This window comes from Caenorhabditis elegans, chromosome I (genome assembly GCF_000002985.6).
Source record: "Caenorhabditis elegans chromosome I".
NCBI lineage: Eukaryota > Metazoa > Nematoda > Chromadorea > Rhabditida > Rhabditidae > Caenorhabditis > Caenorhabditis elegans.
This window is the reverse complement of record NC_003279.8, coordinates 5,954,366-5,967,241: the sequence shown is the minus strand read 5'-3', so window position 1 is coordinate 5,967,241 and position 12,876 is coordinate 5,954,366. Positions and strand designations below refer to the sequence as shown.

Below are 12,876 nucleotides of genomic sequence, written 5' to 3'. Positions count from 1 at the left end.
GTTTTGATATTCAAAATCCAATACAAGAATGAAAATTGAGAAAACTTCATTTTTTGAACAAATCTACAGCAGTATCCAAATAGTTCTTATTTCCTGATGAAATCTTCTCTGCCACTTTGTACTCCTACAATAAAAAATTATTTGCAAATATATCTGAAAGCTAATAAATACCTTGAGAAACTTTGTATAGTCATCTCGATTGACGTTGTATTTCTTTTGAACCAAATACTCCAATACACAACGATGAACAAATAAATATTGCATTTCCGTTTGAATTGCTTTGAATCGTTCTTCACGGAGTCTTGTGAAAAGTGGACGAATACCAGAGAAATCAACTGAACGAAGAGTCTGGAGGGCAATTAGTATGAGAGCAAGAGTTCCAGTTCGACCAACACCAGCTGAGCAATGAATCAATATGGGCTTTCTGAAAATGGAAGAGTTAAAGTGAATAGTGTAAATTCTAAACTGAGATCTACTCAATATCCAAAGTAACTGGGTCTAGCCTCAATATACAGTTTTTCAACTGATTCTCGTATCTTAAATGTTTAAAACTCACTGGTGACTCCTGAAGATATTAAGAAGATGTAATGGTGACATATAACTCTCCGGTACTCCGTGGTCAGGCCAATTGTGCCAATGAACATGCTTAACAAATACAGGTTCTTGCCCTTCTCTTGTAATTCTTAGCAGCGACATTGATATAACCTTGTCGATCTGAATATTTTGAAACGTTTATACCCAAATCACTCAAAAAAACGTACGTCATCGTGTTGGACTTTTGTGATATTACAAAACTTTCCAATTCTCATTGCCTGTCCTAGTTTTGATGGAAAATAATTGGCACTCTTTTCTTTTCCAAGCTCAATAATTTCACAGAGCATCACAATATATTCCACTCCAGAACTCAAAATCATTCTCCAAAACTCTTCAATTGTTCCTTTTAGAGGAGCTTGAGCACATATTATGCGTCGGTATTTTGCTGAGCTGGAAATTTTAAATAGGAGCTCTGTCATGTTAGGTTAGGATGAATATTTAATCAATAATATGAAAGCAACATACCTGACAATATTCGCATGAATATAAAAATCCGGATCATCGTCTATTTTTACTCGAGTAGCATCACAACATGGAATATTAGTGTACCGATTCCGAGTCGGATTGGCCACAAAAACTTGCGCGCTTCTGATGGATCCCTGAAAATATTTAAGAATTTTCAAATAAGAATAAAAACTGGAATTACCCCATTTGGACTATCTTGATATTCCTTCTTCAATCCTTCAATTCCTATGGACAAAACATGACGAATCCACGCATTTATAATTTCCTTCTTTCTGAATTTGTTATAATGTTTATAGCTAGAAATTTGATACGATATCTTACTTTTTACCGGAGAATTCGGCTTCATCACAGGTCACACTTTTCTTCTTTTTCAACTTAATCGATCCATCAGCTGGTGGAACAACAGTTGGACCAAATGGATCACTGGATGGAATTAGAGGAGGCTGTACTGGATTGTGTTGTGTTATTGGATTAATGATTGCAGGTAACGGAGCAGCAACAGGGACACACATTGCTTGTCCTGAACCACGTTGATTAAGTTGTTGTGGAACTGGAGGATGTGGGAGTGGTTGAAATGTTTGTGGAAGAGGCAGACAATTCATTTGTGCTCTTTGCGGTGGATGGGGAATTGGTGGAGGAGGAGCTGGAGACGTCGGAAGAATCGGTGCCATCTGAGTTATTTGAGGTGGATGCGGTACCGGGGGTGGTGGACATTGTGGAGGAGTTCTTTGCACAGGTATCTGAATTTAAAATTTAACTCATTTTCTGATGTTCACTGGTACCTGTGGCTGCTGTACCGGATTCAAATTTCCCGGAGGTCTTGGCAATGGTGGTGTTTTGACAGGTGTTGGTAGAGGCTCTTGAACTGTTGGTGGAAGCATCATTGTCATTGGTGGAAGACCTGTCGAGAGTTTGTTTGGATTTTGTACCGGGTTCGTTGGTTTTGGATACTGGATTTGGTTCACAATGGGTCTCGGTGCAGGTGGAATCTGATTAGGATTCGGATTTTGAACTGGAACAGAATTCACATTTGGAAATGGATTAGCCAAGTTTGGAGTTGTACTTGGTTTCACTCCACTCATTGGATAATTCGGCATCTGCCCGGAATTAACCGAGAGCATTTTATTTTGAAGTGGTGTTTTTGCCCCAGGAACTGTTGTTGTTATAGGATCCGGAGGTGGAGGAGGTGGAAGTGGCTGCACTACACTGGCACCTTTCAACTTCAAATCTGGATTTGGGCTTGGACTTCTTGTAATATTTGGGGCGAGATTCTGAAATTAAAGTTAAAAGAATGTCAAAAATGTTGGGTTTACTCACTCCGTTCTGTCCTATTTTCTGAGTGTTGTTTGCTGAAAAAATGAATTCGGTTTATTAACAAATTAAAAATTACGCTTTAAATCATGAAACTACTCGGCATTTTGCCACAGAGTTTCCTCGCACTTCCAGAGAAAGATCTGAACTCTGACAAAGTGCGAGGGGAGACTGTATGTTATGGGAAACCTCCTCTATTGTCCCCATATTGGGAGCTGTTTCCGGCGTCTCCCCTCACTAAGAACTGAAATCCCAATATCGAATATGAGTAATTTGAAGCCGTAAAACCGATTCTCAATGTCACAATTCATTTTCCAATTACAAGTGCGTCGGTATAAAAATCAATAGAACGAGGGAACTGTCCCCCATAACAGCCCTACCTGCAACAGAATATCAGTTAGAAACTCACGGTTTGGGTAATTTTTCGGCAACATTTCGTGATTCTGATTCAAAAGTTTGCAATACGTTTTGAAAAATAGTAAAATAAACTTAGTTACCTTTGTAATCCCACTTTTTAGATTGATTGTGAGATAAGAACTTTTATAAAAAATAATTTAAATTAGGACACGCCAAATTAAATTTTGTTTTTTGGGGCTTATCCTGTAATTTTTTGAATTAAAAACTTATTAACTTGACATCCCAAATGATGTTATCAAACCGTGCCGATTTTTTTCAAATTTTTTACGAGAGACTTCAGTTTGACAAAATTTTCCATAGTTAGAAAGACAAAGGTAACGCTTCTTGGATGGAGAGGGAAACGCCTAAAACACCAACACCGACACCATATACCAACATTTATGCGGCTTTGGTAAATGAGGGATTTTAAAGATTTGTTCATTTGATGTAGAAAATAAAGCTTACAAAATTTCGAATTCTACAGTGCAAAGAGAAAGGCAACAATTCTAATAAAATATTCAGCGCCTAGTTGTTTTCACAAACCGACAAAAAATTTGATACTCTATTTAACATCCATGTTTTTTCTCAGAACAATAAGAAAACAAATGATGAGGTTGCTTCGAAGGTTACGGAAGAACTGAACAAATTGAAGATTGCTGAAGAAAAAGATAATAAGATTGTGTCACGTGAAAAACCAGAGATGATGAGTTTGAATACTTTAGTGGAAATGTGTAGTGCAGGAGAGAAACCGACAAAGGGAAAAAGTGAAAAAGATATAAGAAAGAAAAAGGCTCCAGTGTTGGTTGATGACAATCAGTCGTATGTTATGATTGGACCACCAAGGTTTGTTTTTCAATATATGAAAGCATCAGGAAATTCTTCAATTACAGTGAACCAGTGGAACCACCTGCAACACTGTCAACTGAAACATCTAAAACCAACGCAATCGAGGAATCAACAGTCAAGTAATCATAAAATCTTCAAAATTATATTTTAATTAATAATTTTTGCAGACGAAGTGAAGCATTGTCAGCCTACATTGGAGTTGCTACACTCAATGACGCTGAAAATCATTTGACTCGTCGTGGAGAGTTTGCACTTTATCACTTATTCAATCCAAATGGACGCCTTGATACAATCACTGAGAAGCTTCCATTGATGATTGTCTACCGTACCACAACAAAAAAGAATCGTCACTACTCGATCCGTACTACTTGTGATCAACAATTCTTTGTCGATTGTGGATATCCTAATGTTCGAAAACATTATTCGCTAAATCATCTGGTCAAGTTCTACAAAGTAAGAATACTCCTTCCAGACACCATTCAGAAACAACAATTAACAGATATTCTTCAAATATTAAAACAATTTCAGACATCAGCAACTTGTGAGATCAATCCGTATGACACTTCAGCAGACTCATTTTCTTGGTGGCTTGAATAGAAGATCAGATGAGTAAACAAGTGGATTCAATGATCTTTGAACTTTTTCTTTGAATCTAAATGAAATTCATTTTTATCATGTTTTAATATCTATTTTTAAAATATCTATCAGGAACGGAATCACGATTTATCAATTGGAAAAGTTTTTTAGTTACTTTTCTGATAATTAAAATCAATTGAAACAAACTTTTTACGCTTTAAAAATAAATTTTTAAGTTATCAAAAAGCTGTCAAAATGTTTTAGCCACGAGTTGTAGTTTGTCCACTTGAAAAAAATACAAATAAATAAAACAATGGTGTCTCACTTTTATCAGATGGATTGTGCAAAATCTTAATTTTAGATGCAATTAAAAAACGGCAACTTGGCAATTTTCCGGATTTTTCCTCCTTAAAAATTAGGCAATTGTTCAAAACGTTAAAAACCTTTTCCAGGAAAATTTCCACAAAAATGAAGAAGCTTGAAAATTTGCCAAAACTTTCGGCTGTTTACGGATTGCCACTCTCCCTGGTATGATATAATCAAAAACTGTGTCTCGAACATTTCACGTGTTTAACGAATTTACATAGAAATTCTGCTTGTATACACAAAAATCAAGTTTTTGTGTGGCCACTAATCATATTTGACTGGCTCCCTGTTTGTCATTCATCTCAATGTCTTTTTCTATCCATTTCAATTCTTTTTTTTTCCTGTAGAGAATCCATCTCATTTGCCCTAATTACCTCCTCGAATGGGCGGAGAGAATAGCACACTCTTTTTTTCCTCTCATATCCTTTTTGTTTTTCGAACCAATTCTTCATGTTCTTCTACTGCTGCTACTCATCAACTTGTTCAAAAACAGATGTTTGTGTATGTGTGTATAGGTTACAGAACTTTCCGGAAATTACTAGATTTAGTAGATTTCTGGTGCTTAGAATGCTTAGGTCTTTTTTAAATCATTTTAAGAACTCCAGTAGAAATTAGTAGAAAAAGCATGTAAGCCTATTTTTATGAATCATCTGCTACATATTTTGAACATTTGAATGTATCACATCTTATTACATTACAGTTGTGACTTACAGATACTCTATCAAGGAATACCATTTGCTCCATTTCTCTCATTACTGGACTTGAAGCTATATACCTAGCTCAACTAATCTTAATACTTCTCATAAACTCAAAAAAACCTTCAAATATTTACTTTCAGGGTGGGCCAAAAGTATGGTAACACATGAAGCGCTCTTTTACATGAGCTTTTCGTGCGAATGCCACGTCATACGTACATTCTTCTATCGAATACTGATAGCTGAATAAATTTCCTTCAATTTGACCCAAAATTTGTAATGTTTCCCAATAAGGTGCGAATCACTTCGGCAATTTAGCGAACCCTTTCGAAAAAACGGTGTTTTGGCACGCGGCACTTCCAACACAAACGAACCTCCCACACACGCCAATAATTTTCAGATGTATGATTTTTATGTTAAATTAAAAGTTAAAGAAGTGAAGAAGCGTTTTTGATTGTTTTTGTAGCATATAAAAATTTTCTGTGTCGACGCTGGCGCCTAGCAAGAACCTTTGAATATTTCATTAATTCAACTTTGCAAAATTTAATCAGTTTTTTTTGTTTTCACAAGGCGTAACGACCCACAAAATCATCCGAGCCAAATTTTTTCTAAAAATTCTGAAAAGTCAGGTCAAAACAGGCCAAAAAGTACTAAAATTAATTTTTCTGCATACTGCTGCCGCCGCTCACATCCATCTGGCGACTGTTTCATTCAAGACTTAAACTACGAGAAAAATGTAGAAACCCCGCATAATTCCGACTTGCGTGCCATAAAAATCGTGATCTCAAAAGTTCTGAAGGCCTGCAGCGATGCGGATGGGAATATTTTGAAAATTCAAAACGTTAATCTTGTCAGTATTTTATGGAGAACAAAACTTGTACAAATTGATGTAATAACTCTCTTCACACGTGAAGTTATAGAGCTGCAAACGTGTTACCATACTTTTGGCCCACCCTGTAGCAAAAATTGATCATTCGCGGAAAAATGAAAAATTCACAATTTTTGGTGAATATAAAATGAAAACTAATTTTGAATTCTTGTCAAAGATTAACATTTTCACCCTTCCTGTAGAATTCACAATTTTTTTTTGAATTCACACATTTTACTTTCATACATTCTTGTTCTTTTTGGTTTTCTTTTTTCCCGTAAAATCGAAAATACTTCATAGCACATCCGTACCAAGTTGCTATATTTTTGGAATGCTCTACTTCTCATGCTATATGTAGTGAGAGATCATTGAAGCCGTTTTTTTAATGGAAATTTAATTTCAATTGACATGCATACTTCAATGTACGACTAGTAAAAACATGGATTAGAATATCAAGAAGGAGGGAGAAGGCGGAGTTAGAATTTCAAAGTTCATACTTATTTTTGAAAATTTATAGGCTTCTTTTCCAATAAAACGCGCTGCTTGTCATATTGAACACTCATATTCTTATGTACTTACATAGCTATTCAAATTTGAAAAAAACATTCAGTCTCTTCTGATATATCCGTCATATTTTTTTGAAATGGGTGAATTGGTCCCTGGAGAAATTGGAACAAAAATTTGAAACTAAGTACATGACCAACATTTTTTTGGAATACCGAGTTGGTTCAAAATTGAGTTTTGCTTGAAAATATATAATTTTATTTTGTTTTAATTGTGAGAAAAAAATGTACTGGAAATATAAAAATAATTATATATAATTTGCAATAATTTTCAAACTTCCGATCAAACTTCATTTTAAAGTTTAAAAGCCACCGTAACCCCCTTTTTCACTCGTCATGAACTCATTATTTTTGTGTTCTCTGTCCCCACAAAAATGTCATTTTTCACTGTTTTCTCTCATTATGCCTATCCTTTCTTCTTTTAATTTTGAGCTCACATGCTCCATTTCTAATTATTTTTGTTTGCGCTCCCTATGTTCCTCAAGCATATTCTAACTTTTTGGGTATTCATTATATACTTTTTTGTACTTCTATTACTTTAACTTTCTTGCTAACACGATATCATTAAGTACATACAAATGTATGTCTATTCTTAATCTTACCAACACGATTTTGAGATTTGACATTTTTTTAATCCAACAAACGTAGAATAAAAGGCATACCTAGCTGGGGATTTTACAGAAGCGTTACTTAATTAAAGGTAGAAAAGCGTTGAATTGATTTGAAACAAGCATATGGTACCACAATGAGCAAGTATCATAGCAAAAAATCTAAGAAACATTTCAATTTTTTTTTGACAAAAAAATGAGATTTTATCAACTTTCTAAAAATTATAAATAAATTCAATTGATTTGGATTTCTTCTGAAAGATGGCTCAACAAGCTCAAAATACATTTTTCAGAATGGCAACAGAAGTATCCCATCTAATCTCTCATAAATCCTTTCAATATTCCTTCGTTTCACTTTATTTCAATTTAATTTTAAGTGAGATTTTATCATTCCTCTCATTTTAAATTTTCAAAAAATAATTTTCAGAAGTCAATGAGCAGCTCGGAGGAAAATCAGTTTATTGGAAATGTCGGCACACTGAAGCACAATAAAGAAGGTTTGTATTAGATTATATTACTGTATTTTCCCGTTAGCATTGATTGCCTTGCTCCACGTCGACTTTTATATATTTATACATCGTTTAATTTTATCAAGAAATATTTCTTTATGATTTCTTGATCGTATCTGTTGAATTTTTTTGATAATATAAGTGTAGGTAAGCTGCTTTACTCAATGATAAAATTTTGGTATTTGACGGACAAAAAAAATTTTGGTATTTGACGGTATTTGACGGACAATCTTTCAGAACTACGTCTAAATTTGTCAAATGACAGTGACGAAGACTCATTCAACAATCGAAACACGATTCGCCGTGCAAAGTTGATGAACAGTTCACATTTTGTTTGCATCGTAATGACTGCAACTCTTCTCGTCACTGTTTGTGGAATTGTACTTCTTGTACAAATTATTGAACGTTCTCGCCAATAAAAATTTTACTTTGTTATGTTGTAACTGCGTGACGTCACAAGCAACCTTCGAAAGGCTTGCGGCCACATCACATATCACTTTTGTGTGTTTTTTGAACTTTATAAAAACTTTTAAGACTACAACTGGTCCTGGAATTACTGGAATTATTTATTAAATTATTCAGAAAATAGAACTTTCAGCATTATATTCAAATTATATGAAACTTCAAATATTCTAACAATTTTAAAAATTGTTCAAAAATTCTGAAACTTCCCTTAACAGTTAAAAAATATTTTTTTTAAAGTTTCTCGACACTTCGAGCTGAAATTTTAAAAAATGCCCCAAGCTTTTCAGACACCTTCAAAATCTAGTTTTACCAGCCTAAAAACACTTTTTTAAGGTATGTATTATACGCGGAGCATTTACGGAGCATGTATGTACGGATGCTGTGAAATGCATATCAAAAAGCTTGCCTTTTTGATTACTAATCAGATGTTTCAATGAAATAAACAAATAACGTGTAAAAGTAAAAGGGATGATCACGTAATATTAATATATTTCAAACATTTGCTAGTTCAACAAATTAATTATTGCTCATTCATTTCATTTTACGAGAGATTCGTTTGTTCTATTACAACTCATCGGTTAGTTTTCAACCTCGCAATGATATCGGTCAAGTTTTTTCAGACATGAATGCAACAATGGCTAAGGCATGCGATGCGGATATTATTAATATTGTAAGCAATTAATAAGCATTTCATATATATTTCGGCAGTTTTTAACCAAATTGAAAGATTGAATTTAAATTTAGAAGGCCGAGAGAATCAGTAAAGAATTGGCTATTTTGTATCTGACCGCTGGTTGTAATATCCTTCTTCTCATTTTGAATATCACTATTCTTTTTGCAATTATCAGTTATGTAAGCGTTGATTTTTCACTCAAATGTTTCAAATAATAGACATTTTCAGATGAAACCAGCGATTTCGGAAATTCGAAAGCAGACATTCATCATTATGGATTGTATTCTTCTCACCTACATTCCAAATGTAAACTTTTTTGAATTTTTAAATAATGGAAAGTCAACTAACATGTCAAATGTTCTATTGATCGCAACTTGTTTGATGATACGCGCTAAACATAAATAAGTTTCTCAGTATCCCCGGTCAATGTTTTTTCATGCTACTTATTCACTGCATTCAGATTGGTTTGAAGTTTATCAAAGTTTAGATTAGACCAGCTTAGACGTGCTAATTTTTTTTTCGCGACCGTTGCATCCAAGGAGAAATATTACTGTAATTGTGCCGCATAAAAACCAAAGGGGATTTCATAAGACGCATTGAAAAAAAAGTATGATTTACAGGGAATTCGTGATATTTTGGGGTGTAAACCAGAACTGAAGCTCGAGAAAAGACAGAAAGATACTGGAAAAACTGGAAAACCCGGAAAGACTGGAAAAGGAAAGAAAGCATCGACAACTTCAAAATCAAAGAAATCGACGACTGGAAGAGGAACTACAAAGACTGGAACAATGAATACAATGGGAGCAGCAACTAAAAGTGATTAGATTCAAATATCGAAAGAGAGAAATAAATAGTTTTGTTTTATTCAAAGTATGATTTTTACACTAAACTCCAATCAATATAATATTTGCATTCTGAACCAATCTGAAACATGCAGACAACGTTTTGGCACACCGCATACATTTCGATCGTAGAAGTTTTGAAACGGTTTTATCTCACAGTTAGTATAGACTGTAGCTGAGATATAGCTGAGATGTAGCTGAGATAAAGCTGAGCTATAGCTGAGCTCTCCTCCAATTTTTTAGTTTTAAATAAATAAAAAATTTGACTCTTAACTTTTTACATTTTTGTAGTTTTATCAAAGAGTTTGTTATTGTGGATCGAATGTAATAGAAATTGTTGCAAAATCTTTGTTTTTCTTCTTTTTAGAGCAGAGTGAAAATTCGCACATTATCTCCACACTCCAATTGTTTACTTTAAAGTTGATTTCGATGTAAAATTAAGATGAAAAACAAGAAAAAAACACACTTTATTTTGCATTATTTTCGAAAGAAAAAAATGAATGCCATTGTACATTTCGTGAAAAGAATGTACAAATAATTGGAAAACCAATAAGTATCATAGTATCACAAGATTTATCACTCGTAAAAAGTTTCGGTAAAAAGAGAATAAAGTCAAAAGAAGCACCTAAAATTGTTTTCATAATGTGACATCGTTTCGCGAGTTTATCTCGCTGTTTGGCTCTTCCTGAAAATATCAGTTTTTACTGTAAACTTTCAAGAAAAATTGTTTTCAAAATCCTTACCAATTCTCGCAAAATATAGGAACTTGTCTCAGCAATTGTTGACAATCTTTTCATAGCATGATCACTTACGGATCTTGTTTCTTCGGATGTACCCTGCAATTTTCAAACGTAACAGAAAATCGGTGACTTTCAAAAGCCAAAATGTCTATCAGACATATGATTGCTTTATTACTCTATTCTACTCTATTATATGAGGTAGAATTTATTAAGGAATTTCAAAACAATCCGTTGAAGAGAAAGCCATTATTGGCATAGTTTTTTAAAACAATTTTGAACTTTGCCATTTGTAGTGCATCTCAGTTATTTTAAAATCTGACAAAAATATTTGAGTTCAATTCAGTTTATTAAAATTAATTGTTAAAGTTCTCAATAATAAAGAGTTGAGTTGAAAATTCTGTCTTGGATGCTAAATCCCTCAATGAAGCCCGCCGATGTTTCAGGTTTTCAAGCTTTTTTGCATATTCAATCCACTTTCTGCAGAGCAGAGCTTAATTATCAATAAGTCAATTATCCCATAAATTATAGACGACTTTTAACTCATTTTTCTCCTCTAATATGAATATATTTTATCTGATTCAGTTTTTTTTTAATTGACAAACCTGTTCCATTTTGTCATACATCGACATTCGTGTATCCTCATCTTCTTCTTCAATTCCATCTGTTACCCATGCCATACCACGCCATACCTGAAGAAAATATTGAGGTAGAAAATGTGTCAAGCAGTTTTTTGTGCGGTGCACAATTTGTTCAATTTCTCATATTCAAAATTTCAGCGCAATTTATTGAAATAATTATTTGGGATAAAAAAGTAGTTCATCTCACCTGATGCATAATATGAACAGCCGGAGCCAACATTGCTACAGTTGCACGTGATTCTTGTCTGACTGTTAACCTTGTACCATCTTCTGATGTTGCCATACTCTGTGCCGCATGCCTTTGCATTTGAGCTCGTAATCCTGTCATTTTTGGACTTGATGTTCCGTCTGGATGAACCGGATACATTTCTTGCATATAATCCTGGAAATGACTTTTCTATTTGAAATATCTCGAGTGGTAGCTCACATGTAATAAAAGACAGAAATTCGTGTACCACATCGGATTTGCACATGCTCCTGGATTTGCTATGCAAAGTGCACAAGCCAACATCGTTCCTGAAAATTTTGCAGAGTGATAACCAGTTGGAAAAAGATGTATCTGTTGAAAAAAGCAAATCCGAAAGAAAAATGTAAAATAAATCCAATTTTGAGCGAGAAAGCTCTACTCGCAATTGCTTAATTTTTGATATTATTTTTGGATTTTCCATGGTTTTTTTAAACATGCTTTGATGTGGGCACACATTCTGGAAGCTTTTCAAAAAAAAGTCTCAGTTAGTAGAGAGCAGCGCTTTGCCGGTTAAAAGTTTGCAAAAAAAAGTTATCCTCAATGCCCCATGTGTCGTTTGTAAGTTTGGGGCTAAATAAAACATACGTTTTGCAAAAAAAAAATTAAATGAAATATATTTTAACCAAACAAAAGGCTGAGAGTAGGCTCAACCCATATATTAATTTATGACTAAATAAAAACTCACCAACAATACATAAAAGTACAATATATAGTCCAAAATTATACATTTCAAGATCGATAATAGCCATTGTTATACAAGAACACATTATAACAAATAGTATCATGATTGCCAGACATGCGTAGAACATCTGAAAATATTTTATGATTATGTGAATATACATTGGATTTTATTAAAAGATTTAAAGTAATGTTTGATCTTTTGGAATATTTAGAAGGATGTGGTTTGCGTTAAGACGAATTAGGATTCGATTTATTCTTTACATTCTTTTCTGTCTTTCAAAAAAATTTGTGAATAACAATTATTGATTTATGACTCTACAAACATTACAATTTTTGGTTTCATTATTAGTTTGCAGTAAAAAAAAGCAGTAAAAATTCAATAAGGTAATAAAACAATATTTGGAAGATCTGTTCACATATCAAAATATTCCATTAGTACAATTTACCTGTTCCGGAATCATCATGTCAAATATTAGATATTAGTGAACAAGTTATAGTTATTCTGGTCAGTTAGAAAAAATGCGGATTTGATTCTTAAAGGGTTTAGATAGGATGCTTTCGTGAATAAGGAAATTTGAGAGTAAATTGTAAATGAGCTTGCTCTATTCTTTTTCTTTTCCCTTTCTTCCTTTTTCAAAATTCTGGGAAGTTTACAGCAGCAATCTAATTAAAAAAAAAAAAATTTTAAGTTAACTTTAAAATTAAAATATATAAGTTCTAAAAAGCAAGAGATAAAATGAAAACAACAAAGAAATCGACTATTTGCCATTTCTCAGAATGAAATAGCAATTCG

The 12,876-nt window shown here is 33.4% G+C and overlaps 5 protein-coding genes across 5 annotated transcripts; 3 read left to right on the top strand and 2 right to left on the bottom strand.

Moving 5' to 3' along the window:
- Positions 1–30: 30 nt before the first annotated feature.
- Positions 31–2,841, bottom strand: B0207.1 (Protein-tyrosine phosphatase). Its single transcript, NM_059321.5, has 10 exons — positions 2,780–2,841; positions 2,377–2,408; positions 1,842–2,330; positions 1,381–1,799; positions 1,241–1,331; positions 1,060–1,193; positions 762–984; positions 557–714; positions 172–424; positions 31–124 (listed from the first exon to the last, which is right to left on the bottom strand). The coding sequence occupies exons 3-10, from the start codon at positions 2,178–2,180 to the stop codon at positions 47–49; spliced, it is 1,695 nt and encodes a 564-aa protein (NP_491722.2). The 5' UTR covers positions 2,181–2,330; positions 2,377–2,408; positions 2,780–2,841; the 3' UTR covers positions 31–46.
- Positions 2,842–3,058: 217 nt separating this feature from the next.
- Positions 3,059–4,289, top strand: B0207.11 (SH2 domain-containing protein). Its single transcript, NM_059320.3, has 5 exons — positions 3,059–3,178; positions 3,356–3,609; positions 3,657–3,731; positions 3,780–4,065; positions 4,141–4,289. The coding sequence occupies exons 1-5, from the start codon at positions 3,116–3,118 to the stop codon at positions 4,207–4,209; spliced, it is 747 nt and encodes a 248-aa protein (NP_491721.2). The 5' UTR covers positions 3,059–3,115; the 3' UTR covers positions 4,210–4,289.
- A 3,420-nt stretch (positions 4,290–7,709) lies between these two features.
- B0207.10 (uncharacterized protein) lies at positions 7,710–8,234 on the top strand. Its single transcript, NM_059319.5, has 2 exons — positions 7,710–7,785; positions 8,035–8,234. The coding sequence occupies exons 1-2, from the start codon at positions 7,722–7,724 to the stop codon at positions 8,214–8,216; spliced, it is 246 nt and encodes an 81-aa protein (NP_491720.2). The 5' UTR covers positions 7,710–7,721; the 3' UTR covers positions 8,217–8,234.
- Positions 8,235–8,882: 648 nt separating this feature from the next.
- On the top strand, positions 8,883–9,801 carry B0207.9 (G_PROTEIN_RECEP_F1_2 domain-containing protein). The gene is made up of 4 exons (NM_059318.4): positions 8,883–8,932; positions 9,007–9,114; positions 9,164–9,241; positions 9,556–9,801. Exons 1-4 carry the CDS (start codon positions 8,897–8,899, stop codon positions 9,757–9,759), a joined length of 426 nt encoding a protein of 141 aa, NP_491719.1. The 5' UTR covers positions 8,883–8,896; the 3' UTR covers positions 9,760–9,801.
- A 434-nt stretch (positions 9,802–10,235) lies between these two features.
- On the bottom strand, positions 10,236–12,211 carry B0207.2 (uncharacterized protein). The gene is made up of 6 exons (NM_059317.8): positions 12,088–12,211; positions 11,583–11,671; positions 11,343–11,537; positions 11,120–11,206; positions 10,521–10,613; positions 10,236–10,462 (listed from the first exon to the last, which is right to left on the bottom strand). Exons 1-6 carry the CDS (start codon positions 12,149–12,151, stop codon positions 10,415–10,417), a joined length of 576 nt encoding a protein of 191 aa, NP_491718.2. The 5' UTR covers positions 12,152–12,211; the 3' UTR covers positions 10,236–10,414.
- Between the last annotated feature and the right edge of the window lie 665 nt (positions 12,212–12,876).

What these genes read in the sequence shown, in the direction of transcription:
- B0207.1 (NM_059321.5), bottom strand. Translation starts at nt 2,180, where the DNA reads ATGCTCTCGGTTAATTCCGGGCAGATGCCGAATTATCCAATGAGTGGA. An exon ending in ATCAAGATAGTCCAAATGGG is followed by an intron (nt 1,194 to 1,240) that starts GTAATTCCAGTT and finishes AAATATTTTCAG; the next exon opens with GGATCCATCAGAAGCGCGCA. An exon ending in AATATCTTCAGGAGTCACCA is followed by an intron (nt 425 to 556) that starts GTGAGTTTTAAA and finishes TTCCATTTTCAG; the next exon opens with AAAGCCCATATTGATTCATT.
- B0207.10 (NM_059319.5), top strand. Translation starts at nt 7,722, where the DNA reads ATGAGCAGCTCGGAGGAAAATCAGTTTATTGGAAATGTCGGCACACTG. An exon ending in ACTGAAGCACAATAAAGAAG is followed by an intron (nt 7,786 to 8,034) that starts GTTTGTATTAGA and finishes ACAATCTTTCAG; the next exon opens with AACTACGTCTAAATTTGTCA.
- B0207.11 (NM_059320.3), top strand. Translation starts at nt 3,116, where the DNA reads ATGGAGAGGGAAACGCCTAAAACACCAACACCGACACCATATACCAAC. An exon ending in CCAACATTTATGCGGCTTTG is followed by an intron (nt 3,179 to 3,355) that starts GTAAATGAGGGA and finishes GTTTTTTCTCAG; the next exon opens with AACAATAAGAAAACAAATGA. An exon ending in ATCTGGTCAAGTTCTACAAA is followed by an intron (nt 4,066 to 4,140) that starts GTAAGAATACTC and finishes AAACAATTTCAG; the next exon opens with ACATCAGCAACTTGTGAGAT.
- B0207.2 (NM_059317.8), bottom strand. Translation starts at nt 12,151, where the DNA reads ATGGCTATTATCGATCTTGAAATGTATAATTTTGGACTATATATTGTA. An exon ending in ATTTCTGTCTTTTATTACAT is followed by an intron (nt 11,538 to 11,582) that starts GTGAGCTACCAC and finishes AGTCATTTCCAG; the next exon opens with GATTATATGCAAGAAATGTA. An exon ending in CTGTTCATATTATGCATCAG is followed by an intron (nt 11,207 to 11,342) that starts GTGAGATGAACT and finishes TATTTTCTTCAG; the next exon opens with GTATGGCGTGGTATGGCATG.
- B0207.9 (NM_059318.4), top strand. Translation starts at nt 8,897, where the DNA reads ATGGCTAAGGCATGCGATGCGGATATTATTAATATT. An exon ending in ATGCGGATATTATTAATATT is followed by an intron (nt 8,933 to 9,006) that starts GTAAGCAATTAA and finishes ATTTAAATTTAG; the next exon opens with AAGGCCGAGAGAATCAGTAA. An exon ending in TTTTTGCAATTATCAGTTAT is followed by an intron (nt 9,115 to 9,163) that starts GTAAGCGTTGAT and finishes AGACATTTTCAG; the next exon opens with ATGAAACCAGCGATTTCGGA.